At 44.1% G+C, this 13,109-nt stretch overlaps 2 protein-coding genes across 2 annotated transcripts in view; one reads left to right on the forward strand and one right to left on the reverse strand.

Annotated features, from left to right (window-relative positions):
• CDK8 (cyclin dependent kinase 8) overlaps positions 1-13,109 on the forward strand; it is a 152,075-nt gene that overhangs the window by 109,931 nt on the left and 29,035 nt on the right. The window lies entirely within an intron of this gene.
• LOC307176756 (spermine synthase) lies at positions 4,003-5,683 on the reverse strand. The gene has a single exon (XM_079903161.1). It carries the CDS (start codon positions 5,593-5,595, stop codon positions 4,498-4,500), a length of 1,098 nt encoding a protein of 365 aa, XP_079759287.1. The 5' UTR covers positions 5,596-5,683; the 3' UTR covers positions 4,003-4,497.

The following is a 13,109-nucleotide window of genomic DNA, read 5'->3' on the forward strand; positions in this document are numbered from 1 at the left end:
CCGGGCCCCTTCTTCCTCCAGCTGCTATTACAGTGACTGTGTCCACATGGGCTGCAGCCATGTTCGGGCAGGTGCTTTGCCGGGGCCCGCGGCAGTGGAGCTTCTCTGATGCCTCATCCGTGCAGAATGCTCGTAGGACCCACTCTGAACTCAGGATACGAGGGGCAACTGATGCCCAGGGTGTTACCCTTGACCAATGGATTAAAAGAATCAATGGTGGACTTCCCTGGTGGCGCAGTGGTTAAGAATCCGCCTGCCAATGCAGTGGACACGGGTTCGAGCCCTGGTCCGGGAAGATCCCACATGCCACGGAGCAACTAAGGCCGTGCGCCATAACTACTGAGCCTGTGCTCTAGAGCCCGTGAGCCACAACTACTGAGCCCACGTGCCACAACTACTGAAGCCTACGTGCCTAGAGCCTGTGCTCCCCAACAAGAGAAGCCACCGCAATGAGAAGCCCGTGCACCGCAACGAAGAGTAGCCCCCGCTTGCCGCAGCTAGAGAAAGCCCGCGTGCAGCAACGAAGACCCAACGCAGCCAAAAATAAATTAAGTAATTTATAAAATTAAATTGAAAAATAAAATAAAGAGTTAAAAAAATTAAAACAAAAAAGAATCAATATATAGATGCTTCCTCCTTTGATCTCCCAAAGCAGAACAGTTTGGAGAGGCATTTCGTAAGGCACTTTAGAAGGTCTTGACAGAACTGAGCCCCAGTCACCCACGGTGGCAGCCAACCGAATAATGCATCCTTGAATTGGTTTTCCTTCCTTGTTCTCTCCCTCACCTGACACTACTGCTCCCTGAGATCACATTCACACGTAAATCAACTGCGCGCAATGCTTTGTCTTGGCTTCTGCACTGGGGTAGCATGGAATCCAGGCTAAAAAAGTGTGTTCAAAAGATGTCAGCGGTGAGGAAGCCATTGTTGGTCAAGTAGGTCGTGCTAGGCTATGCTTCGCAGTAGTATCAATTTACTAAGATTTTCCCTGTGGTGGTTTGGGATGAGCTACAGGTGGGTCATTGGATTGGATTATGAAGAAGTTGGGGCCCTTGAACAGTATGGGAACAATATGTGTGTGTGTGTATACAAAGAAGATGTGTGTGTATGTGTATTTTTACATATATACACACACTCATCTTCTTTATCCATTCATTCATTGATGGACACTTCGGTTGTTTCCATACCTTGGCTATTGTGAACAATGCTGCAATAAACACGAGGATGCAACTGTCTCTTTGAGATACTGATTTCATTTCCTTTAAATAGATACCCAGAAGTGGGAATACAACAGTAGTTGTATTTTTAATTTTTTGAGGAACCTCCATACTGTTTTCCATAGTGGCCGTACCAATTATTGGGCTGGCCAGAAAGTTCAGGTTTTTCCATAAGATAATGTAACAGAAAAACCCAAACAAACTTTTTGGCCAACCCACTACACTCCCACCAGCAGGTGCACAGGGACTCCCTTTCTCCACACCCTCACCAACACTTGCTATCTCTTGTCTTTTTGATAATAGCCGTTCTAACAGGTGTGAGGTGATATCTCACTGATTTGCATGTTCCTGATGAGCAGTGATGTTGAGCACCGTTTAATATACCTGTTGGCCATTTGTATGCCATCTTTAGAAAAATGTCTCAGTTCTTCTCTCCATTTTAAAGTTGGATTCTTTGGTTTTTTGCTATTGAGTTGTGTGAGTTCTTTAAATATTTTGAACATAAAACCCTTTCCAGAGATACGATTTGCAAATATTTTCTCCTATTCTGTAGGTTGCTTTTTCATTTTATTAATGGCTTTCTTCGCTGTGCAGAAGCTTCTTAGCGTGGTGTATTGGGTTGGCCAAAATCTTATGGAGAAACCCAAATGAACTTTTTGGCCAACCTGATACTTCCACTTTTATTTTACTTTTGTTACCTTTTCTTTTGGTTAGTGTCAAATCCAAAAAATCATTGCCACGACCAATGTCAGGGAACTTACCCTCTCTGTTTTCTTCTAGGAGTTTTATGATTTCAGGTCTTAAATTTAAGTCTTTAATCCATTTTGAGTTGATTTTTGTGCATGGTATAAGATTGGGGTCCAGTTTCATTCTTATGCTTGTGGCTGTCCAGTTTTCCTGACACCATTTATTGAGGAGACTGTCCTTTCCCCATTTGTTCTATATTCTTGGCTCCCATGTGGTAAATAAGTTGACCGTATATGCACAGGTTTATTTCTGGGTTCTCTATTCTGTTCCATTGATCTATATGTCTTTTTTTCATGCCCGTACCATATCGTTGTGATTGCTATAGCTTTGTAATATATTTTGAAATCAGGATGTGTGATATCTTTAGCTTTGCTCTTCCATCTCAAGATTGCTTTGGCAATTGGGTCTTCCACAGTTCCATACAAATTTTAGGATTATTTTTTCTGTTTCTGTGAAAAATGCCTTTGGTATTTTGATAGGGATTGCATTGAATCTGTAGATTACTTAGGTAGTATGGACATTTTAACAATATTAACTCTTTCCCAAAAATGATCAAAGTGTCTTTCCGTTTATTTGTGTCTCACTATCCTTCATCAAATCATATAGTTTTCAGTGTACAGATCTTTCACTTCTTGGTTAACTTTATCCCTAGGTATTTTATTCTTATTGATGCATTGTTAAGGGATCATCTCCTTAATTTCTCAACCTAGTAATTTTTTTAATTGGACGCTGGATGTTTTGAGTTTTGCTTTGTTGGTTAGTGTTGAATTTTGTTTTGGCACGCTGTTAAATGAACTGGATCCTTTTGATACTTGTTTCTAAGCTTATATATCAAGTCTAGAACTGCCTTTAAGTCTAGGGCTAATTAGTCCCCGCTGCTAAAGAAATGTCCTTCTGAGAATTCTGCCAGAAGCCCCAGCTACCACTCTGACTGGTAGGACACAGACTATTCTCAGCCCTGTGTGAACTCCAGGAAGTGGTTCTCAGCCTCTGGTAGAGGCCTCTCATGCATCACTTTGACTTGAGGGGACCCTTTTGCAGATCCCCAAAGCTCGCTCTCCGTGCAGCTCTCGCTCTCCAAAACATTGCCCTTAAATTCCAGCCACCTTAGCTTCCGTGCAGTGCAACTTCCATCTGCTCAAAACACCAAGCACACTGGACTTATTCAGATTCTTCTTTCCTGTACTGGGAACTGCTTTCAAGCAGTAAGCTCATGCCACAGTAAGACTCACTTTGTTTCTTGGGGAAACAGTACTTGTGCTGTCCATTGTCTGATGTCTGAAAACCAGTTTTGAAATATATTTTGTCCAATTTTTGAATTGTTTAAGGGGGGAGGGTACACCTGGTCCCATTACTCCATCTTGGCTGGAAGCAGGGGTCACATCCGGAAACAGTTTGTTAGGTGGGTCAAACATTAGGCAGATTCACAAGTTTTATTAGCATCAGGATATAAGTGAGTTTGAGCTTGATAAGACGGTCCGTACGTTTTCCTAAAATCTGTGTACTCTGTGTCATACGTGACCAAACATAAGGCAGTCTGGTATATAATGGGATCCTCTAGTTTCCCAATGAGAAGATTAAAAAAGGAAAAGCTTGATGGATAGATGATATACAGATGGATGATAGCGATTTAGACATTGATATAGGTATCCTTTAAGAGACGGAGATGAAATGCTTAAATATCTGCTTTCAGTTATAAGTATGTAAAATTACACATTAGATAAACTAACATGATTTTAGAATATTGCTTTTTCCTGCTCTCACTTAACATGAAATAATTTTATTCGATCACTTATATGCGTCTCTGGCTTTAGTAATTTTGTCCTTGCTATTATCTCTTTTTGAGTTTCCTAAAACATCATTTTATATCATCAAAGTTGTATGAAGCGCGGCCCTTTTTGACTTTCAGTATATGTTGCTCTCTCTGGAAATTTTACGCAGGCCACAAGGAAATGACTTGCCTTTCTGTGCTTGTCTTTTTTCTGTTTGTTTTCACTTAGTGATCACCACATGTAAAACACTTACTTTGTGGCTTTTGTAAGTGATTTTTTTTTTTTTTTTTCTCATTTGTAATTTTAATCGAAAGCATTGCTATTCATTTTTTAAAGTCTTTCCTTATAAGCACCAAATTTTAATACCTATATCAATTTGGGGGGAAAAGAAACTCCCGTCAAGAGCTTCCCTCCAGAAGAAAACAATGATGTTCATTCTTCCAAACAATCAAATTCGAAGTCTACCAAAACAGAAACAAAAGAAGCCCACACAGAAAAACAAAAACAAAAACAAAAATCACATTCTAGAGGTTCAGTGCATTTAGCAGCCTTCACTGTGCTGTCTAATCATCCTTCAAAAAAATAACACCCTAGCTCACCAAAATATACACTTTCCATTTGATTTTTAAATTAAAAAATAATTAAAAAAAGGAAACTTGAAGGAATTCACAACTAATTGCCTGACTCCTTTCGATGTCATGTACAGCATATGAAGGTCAGGAAGGCTATTTGCAGCACACATGATTAGGGGAAATTGATTTTCAAGGTTTAGCTTTCTTCCAAACAGTGTAAAATACCCACAATTCCAAGTATGAAGGGACACAGACGATCTCCTTCGAGAATTCCACAGGACAATACAGGTGCCCCAGCTGTTCTTCATAGAGTGACAGGGCTTCAGTCAAATTGACACAGTTTCCCTGTGTAAAATATTTCCCATCCTGTTTCAATACTTTCATTGAGAGGTCAAGAATCAGTCTGAGAAACTCCCATGTGGAATCTTCTTCCGGAGATGTGGAGATTGGAACAGCTGTCAAATCATTAATCACATAATCAAACTCTCTCCCTTCTTTGGCGTACCTCTTCAGTACTGGAATACAGTCTTCTATTAGAACCTGATAGCAGTCTCCTTTAAGATTGTCTAGGACATCACCACATGTTTTTCGCATGTATTTCTTACATCCGTCAATCACCATTTGGTCAATCTCTACCATAGTGACCATCTTTGGTTTCAGTTTGACTATTTCACATAATATGCCCCCATCTCCGCCTCCTAGAATCAGTACATCTTTGCCAGTGTAATCTTCTTTGCCGCTGCCCATGATGGCCCGGGTATACGCCAGATCACTTTCCGCCAAATTAACATCCCCACTGAGGATGAGAATATTTCCAAATTGTTTTGAGTGTAAAATTTTAATGTTCTGGTAAGGTGAGTCTTCATCATACACCACTTCATCTATGTCGTACTCAACCAGGCGGCCATCTGCAGTGGGCCAGTATCTGTCAATGGCCCCTCCTCGAACTATGGGTGGTAATCGCTTCACCCGCTCAGTACTGTCCTGACTCAATTCTTTCATTCTTTCTTCTACTTTGTTCAAAAGACTGTCAACTTCTTTGCCTTGTGCATCACCGTCGTAACTCTGAAGGTCCAGCAACACCAATCCATGCGGGTAAATTCTCAAATTGGCAAAGCTGCCGTTTTTGTTTACGTAGGTCGCTAAATAGCCATGGTCCTGCCAGGTGTGCACCGACTCCATCATCCCCTGCTCCTGGAAAATGGACTGGAGGCCTTTCAGAATGGTCTCACCATCAGCTTTGGTGCCGAGCATGAAGTCAAGGGTGCTGTGCCGTGCTGCTGCCATAGTGAGGCGAGGCCCTGGGCCATGCCTGGGGGAGGCGGCCGGGGAGACTGGGGGGCCGCGCGGCGTGTCAGGCTGCGGCCGGCGGGGAGTGCGCTGTAAGTGATTTTTATAAGCATTGTTAACAATATAAACAATTGTAATCGAGTGTCACAGCCCCAAGAATAATTACTAAATACTAAACCTGTTCAATTTTTTTGTCTCTGTTTTTCAAAATCCATTCCATCAAATGACCTCTATAATCATCCAAAACTAGTGTTTTAAGGTCATTTTAGACTCAGCTTGCAAGATAAAATATAGGGTGTCCACTTAAACTTGAATTTCAGGTAACCAATAAATACATTTTGGCGTAAGAATGCCCCACATATTGTTTGGAACATACTTATACTAAAAAAAAAAATGTTGTGTATCTGAAGTTCAGATTTAACTGGGCATACAGAATGCCCAGCTACAGATTTTTCTTTGTCAAATCCAACGATCCTATTTTAGACCAATGCCTACCTCAATTAATCTTTCTAAGATATTGCTTATCAGATGATTCCTTCTATTTTGAGTGATAATATTGAGAGACGACCTCACTTTATATTTAGGCATGAGCAGTAATGTCCTTCATCATTTTCTTCCTAAGTATGTAATACCATAAGCACTCTTAAATATATTTCCAGGCATTTTCCCTTGCTGGAAGGTGGAAGTTAATTCAGAGGATAAAATATTAGAAAACTCAGTGCACCAATTTTCTGAATATGCCACCAGAACCCGTATTACTAATTCAAGCACGATGTCTGGACTGGGTGAGCGTGCTCACTTTTCTTTTCATATTTTCAGCTTTATTTTCCCTGAGCCTTTCGGCACACGGACAGTTTTCAAAGGGAAATGTCATCTTTCTCACCACCATCCTGACTGCACAAAGTGTAGGTAGGTATTTCCTAAGCCACACATGCTTGCGAGGCAATTTAAATAGCAAGTCGGTAGGATCTAGGAGGAAATCCAGGATTAAAGAATCTCTTTAATCCAATTGACTGTTTCTTCTTTGTTTGTTTTACAAAAACATAAGTCTTGAGGACTGAGTTTCTTCATAAAACTAAACATGTTTTCTTCATTTATTCTTGGGCATGGTCACAATAATGCTTTCATTTTCCCCTGCTATATTATTTAGAAAGAGTAATTGAGTTTACCCCAGTACTGCGGAATCCTGGTGGGGTGTCAGATCTTTAATAACTTAACTCGTTCTGTCACTTTATTGAATTAGGAGGAAAAAATAATGTTTGCCACTTTGAATCCCATTTTAGAATCTATGAAAAACTGCTAAGTTCATCTGTGGTTCCTGAGTACCCTCGGTTAATATCAAATTGTACCCAGCTTGAATCATTTCCTGTGATTCAGAAAATCATTTTTGTTCCATCCCCAAGGATACAAATTGGAAGTAAAGTGATAAAACTTGGAAGTAACACAATAAAACATCCCTGGGAAGCATGAGAATCTTAGATTAACCACTTGGAGGGTTTAAGTTCTTGCCCAGATGTGCTGGAAATATCCTTTCCACACAGTGAAAATATTCACTGCCTTCTTTAATGCAGTGATTTTCTCTGGCTTGCTTGCTTTCTTCTTCTCCTCCTCCTCCTCCTTTTTACTTAGAAAAGCAGCTGCTGATCTTGCTGGCAGATGACACTGCTAGTTCTGAGGAAAATTCGAGAGCTCCCCACCTTGGAGGCTCTGATGCAAGGTGGTAGGGGGAGCTGAGTGCTTGGGCCAGAAACTTCTTCATGCCCTGGCTTAAAAGGCATTTCTTCCAACACATTCCTATCCCTAAAGAGCATCTCTGCTTTCCTTTCCAGCACAGTTCTTCCCCTACCAGCCAGACAACTGACATTAACCAGAGCCCTACCAGCCCTGTCACCCGCTCCCACACCGGTGACTCATTTTATGCGATCGATTTCACATTCTTAAAGAAAGAATTTTTTAAACTATAATTTAACAAATGGCACTTCCTCGGTGCTCTGGTGTTTCCATTCTTAAGGGCAAGTGCGCCCGGGGCCAGTGCATTCACAGCATCCTCTCTCATCCTGTAACTATCAAGCCAACTTGAAAAGATGCCCGGCGGTCTTTGCTTTACAACTTGATTTCTTTCACAGTAGTTTATACTGAATGATGACCTGTGGTCCAGAGTGAGACTGAAAATGGGCCGTCTGCTCCTTGCCCAAGGGAATGGCAAGTTCTGGAGGAAGAAATGTGGAACTGTGTTCCGACCTGTGCTGGTCTCTTGGGGAAGCACTGGGGCAAATCAGTCTGCTGCTCTGGGGCTCGGGTTTTCCTGCATGAAACAGGGAGCGTGGAGAGTAACAGGTCCAAACAGGAGGACTCCAGGGCCGCTCGTGAATCCCAAGCTGTGGCTGGCGTCTCGACAGAGTCCCAGTACCCGTGTGCATGGGCGAGCTGAGCCTCCCAGAGGGTCTGGGGCAGGAATCTCCTGAGCTCACAGCATCCTCTGTCTGCGTGGACCACCCACCCTCTGCGAGCTTCACAGGAGCAGTACCCAGCCTGATGTGCTTCCCCGAGGACTCTGGCACCCAGGGGTGGCACCCGGCACAGCGGCAGGCAGAGAGGGGGCATTTGATGGTTAAACGTCAGTTTAACTAGTTCATCTACAAAGATGATGTTTACAGCTACAGTTTCTAGTCGACGTTTCCCCCCTCACACACCCCACTGAGCAGAACTCAGGATGGGGGGCATCGGGCAGCAGGGAGAAGGGAGCAGTAGATGCAAGGTCAAATGTCTTCACTTCTATGGTTATTTAAAATAGATTTTCATTGCTTTTTCTCTTCCTGGGGGAAGTTGCTTAAATATCAAAAATTTTGATTTTCGTTATCTACTAAAAGCATGGAACATTTCCAAGCACAGTTAAGTACTTGCCTAACATCGTCCAGAATAAATAACCAGGGACATAATTCCCCTGCTCCTGTTACCTCGCGTGGCTCTGCACCACACAGGTTCTCTGGGCTTGAGCAGGGTGTGGTTGCTTTTGTCTCCAATCCTAGAAAATGTTGTGTTCCTTTGTGTTGGGATAAAAAAAAAAAGGGTATTCTGGTCCCTTTGAGTCAAGAAAATTCTTTCTTGCTTTTTAAAAACAAAAATTTATCTTATTTTTTTTAATTAAAGTATAATGGATTTACAATGTTGTGTTAGTTTCGGGTATACAGCAAAGTAATTCAGTTATGCATATGTATATATATATTCTTTGTCAAGTTCTTTCCCATTTTAAGTTATTACAGATATTGAGCATAGTTCCCTGTGCTCTGCCGTAGGCTCTTGTTGTTTATCTATTTTATAATATAGTAGTGTGTGTGTGTTAATCCCAAACTCCTAATTTATCCCTCCCCTGCACTCCTTTCCTCTTTGGTAACCATAAGATTGTGTTCTATGTCTGTGAGTCAGTTTCAGTTTTGTAAATACGTTTGTTTTATCATTTTTTTAGAGTCCACAAATAAGTGATATCATATGATATTGGTCTTTCTCAGTCTGACCTACTTTGCTTAGTAGGATCATCTCTAGCTCCATCCATGTTGCTGCAAATGGCATATTTCACTCTATTTTTTAGGCTGAACAATATTCCACTGTGTGTGTGTGTGTGTGTGTGTGTGTGTGTGTGTGTGTGTGTGTGCGCGCGTGTACACACACACACACATATACTACATCTTCTTCACCCATTCCTCTGTCAATGGACATTTAGGTTGCTTCCACCTCTTGGCTGTTGTAAATAGTGCTGCTGTGAACATTGGGGTGCATGTGTGTTTTCAAATTAGAGTGTTCATCTTTTCCGGGTGTATGCCCAGGAGTGGGATTGCTGGATCATATGGTGATTCTGTTTTTGGTTTTTTGAGGAAACTGCATACTGTTCTCCATAGTGGCTGCATTTACATTTGGCTCCATTTACATTCCCAGCAACAGTGTGGGAGGGCTTTGCTTTTCTAATTTCACGATACCAGTACAGGCGGACCTTGTTTTATTGCACTTTGCTTTAATGTGTTTCGCAGATACTACGTTTTTTACAAACTGAAGGTCTGTGGCGACCTCGTGTTGGTCAGGTCTGTCAGAGCCGTTTTTCCAACAGCATTTGCTCCTGTCTTCCTGTCTCTGGGTCACATTTTGGCAATTCTCACAATATTTCAAACTTTTTCGTTACTGTTACGTCTGATTATGGTGGTCTGTGATCAGGAATCTTTGTGTTAACACTGTGACTCACTGAAGGCTCAGACGCTGGTAAGCATCTTTCAGCAGTAAATTATTTTTAATTAAGGCATGTCCATTTCTTTAGACATAATGCTATTTGACTGCACACTTCATAGACCGCAGTATGGTGTACACATTAACTCACATGCACTGAGAAACCCCACATTCATGTGATTTGCTCTCTTGTGATCTTCCCTTTCTTGGTGGTTTGGAGCAGAACCCGTGCTATCTCTGAGGTCTGGCTGTATTTGGTTTGTCTATGCCGAACATAAAGGAGCCCAAAAGCCTGAAAGCAGCCCTGGAGGCCAGTGTCGCCTTCCCCCCTGCTTCCCTGCTTCTCTGTCCACTGTTCACCAGGTGCCGTCAGGTCCCCACTCCTGCTCCTGTCTTGGGGGTGAGGGTATCAAGGGTAGGGCACCTACTTCCTCCCCTGTGTTCTCCCTGGCTCTTGTCTCCGTAAGCCAGCACGACGCCCCACGCTCTGTGAGCATTGAATACGTTCCGTTCCGTAAAGACACAGTGGGCGCTGACATTTGTAAGTGCCTTGTTCATGTCAGCCACCATCTCACCATCTCATTTAATGCTCACAGCCATCCTAGGCCACAGGCCCTATTATTATGCCCATTTTCCAGATGAGGAAGCTGGTGCTTAGGAGGTTCACATTTTACCCAGGATGCACAGCTCCGGCAGAGCCAGGGTTCCACTGAGGCCCAGCTGCCTCTGGAGCTGGCATCTTTACCTCCACAGTGAATCAGTGATGTAATATTGTTCCATTAAGTCAGTGGAGAGGGGGGCAGCAGTCTTGGGACAAAGCTGACCCCGAGGATGGCAGAGCAGAGACCACAAGAAGCCGGGGGGCTGGAAGGCTGTCCCCTCGCTGGACTTGCAAATTCCATAACAAATAGCCTTACTCGTTTTTTTTTTTTTTTTTTGCGGTACGCGGGCCTCTCACTGTTGTGGCCTCTCCCGCTGCGGAGCACAGGCTGTGGACGTGCAGGCTCAGCGGCCATGGCTCACGGGCCCAGCCTCTCCGCGGCATGTGGGATCTTCCCGGACCAGGGCACAAACCTGTATCCCCTGCATCGGCAGGCGGACTCTCAACCACTGCGCCACCAGGGAAGCCCTAGCCTTACTCGTGAAGCCATGTTAAGTTGGTGTTTGGCTCTTTGTAATAGAAAGTACTCTTACTGATATACACTGGGCAAGCTGGGTCTGCGGTCCTTCATTACTGCTGCGTCTTCCACTTACTAATTATTTACAGAGGTGCTTCTTTTCCGCAGGAACATATTCATTAATGAAATGTTAGCAAATATTTATCATATACCAATTGGAAATCAAACGACACCAATAGATGATTCAAAATGTGTTCACATGCTTTTGTTCTCGTGAATATATTTTTTTTCCTGTTTTAACTTCTGTGTTTATTTCATGCCCCTAAGAGTTTATGAAACTGTCCGGCTCTACATGGAGAAAGAGGTAACATTCATTTCTTGGTGGCGCACCACAAGCATGCTGTCTGGGCAGAAAGCCCTTTTACACGCACTTGCAGGCTGATTGATTTCTTTGCAAGCTGCACAGTCGCAGCCTTGTGGGAAGAGTCCACCACGTTCAGACAGCAGTGACAGGTTTAGAAATGGTCTATCTTTGTCCAAGCCGAAGTCTCTTCTGGATCCTTGATTATGTCTAAATGGTGCTCTTATCCTTACACAGAACCCACCTTCTCAGTCCACCAGGAAGCACTTGATTTGTTTCCCAGCCCCGAGGATGGGAGAAAGCAGCAGTCTAAAGGGTAATCACACAGCCAGGTGAGCTGTGGCTTGGGAGAAAATGGGTTTGAATGCTGAAAGAGTTTGGTATTATGCTAACCCATTTACTAAGGAGTCTGCTCAGCCCTGCCTGGGAAATTGGATGGGCAGGCAGGGAAGGATTCCGGACACTTCCAAATGGGGACGCTCCGGGTAGCTCTAATTGTCCTGGCTGGAGAGAGGGGGGTGAGCAGGCAGTCATGAGCCGGCAGTGCCCATGGTGCGTGTGACCTGGAGAAGACAGACCTACAGATGTGGGTGAATGAAGGTCTTCACAGCAAGCCCAGCTCTTGTGGGGGGAGCACCTTGGGCTCCAGCACCCACAGAGGACTGATTTCCCTAGTGCTGTGGCTCAGGTTTGCTTAAGTGACAAGGACAGCCAGCGAACAGGATGAGGACAGGCACCCTGATGGAGTCTTGACCAGGCGAGATGACACTGGCCCATGGTCCTGACATGCCTGCACCCCTCTGTGGGTTTAGGAGGGCCCTGTCCCAGCAGAGTCGGCAAGGTGAAGACTGAAGACAGACAGCGGCTGTGATGTTAGAGTCTCCTCGGGCTGCCCTTAAAACTTCATTCATTCCTTGGGGCCAGCCGGACATCGTGTTAGATTCCAAGGATGAAGGAGAATAAGTGTGTGTGTTTGTTGGGTGGGTGAGGGGAAGGTGGTCTGTGTTGCGAGTCGAGTAATATTTTGCATGTGCTAAACTAGCTTCTTATTCACAGAAATGTTGTCCTAATCCGTTCCTAAAATGAGAAATTTTATAACACAAAGCCATTCCATTTGTAAACACCAGGGGCTTGAGAAACAGGCCCACGGAGGGGCTGGGAAGCCTTAGAGCAGCTGGATTCAGCTTCTGAAATCATCCTCCAGATGTGCGCCAGACGCCGCCCAGCCCCTGGAGAGTGCCTGCCGCATGGCCCCCAGGCCCCCTCCCGGAGGTTTCCAAGTGAATCTCTACCACTTGCTGTGACATGGCCTGCAATGTCCAGCTGAGGCCAGAGTCAGCCCACACCTCTGCGGATGAAAGAGCGTCGGGACTTTCTGGAGGAAGTAGACGTGGCTTGTGACAATCTTTTGGAAAGAGAGGGTCCCCAAACCGGGACCAGGACAACCGCAGCCCCGCTGGAAAGGCCAGGCGTCTGGTCTCTGAGCCTCGCTCACCAGGTGTGTGCCTGGGAGCCTGCAGGACCGCTGGGCCCCCTGGTCCCTGAGGAGCCTCCAGTGCAGACCCTTCAACACTATTTCCCAATGAAGTTACACACGCAGACCCAGAGAAAACTGACAAGAGTGGAAGCTGCTCATCCCACAACCTTAAAATTGCATCCCATCCCCACTCCTCACACCCACCGGGCCCTAGGAATTAATCTGTTTTTTTTAGCGCAGTAATTATTTTGTGACAGGCACAATTATATGCATTGTATCTGTGCAGGCGTGACAAATCTGTTGATTTGTTAAACTGTGAACTGTTAAAATACGCCAATAT

This window comes from Stenella coeruleoalba, assembly GCF_951394435.1.
Source record: "Stenella coeruleoalba genome assembly, chromosome: 18".
NCBI lineage: Eukaryota > Metazoa > Chordata > Mammalia > Artiodactyla > Delphinidae > Stenella > Stenella coeruleoalba.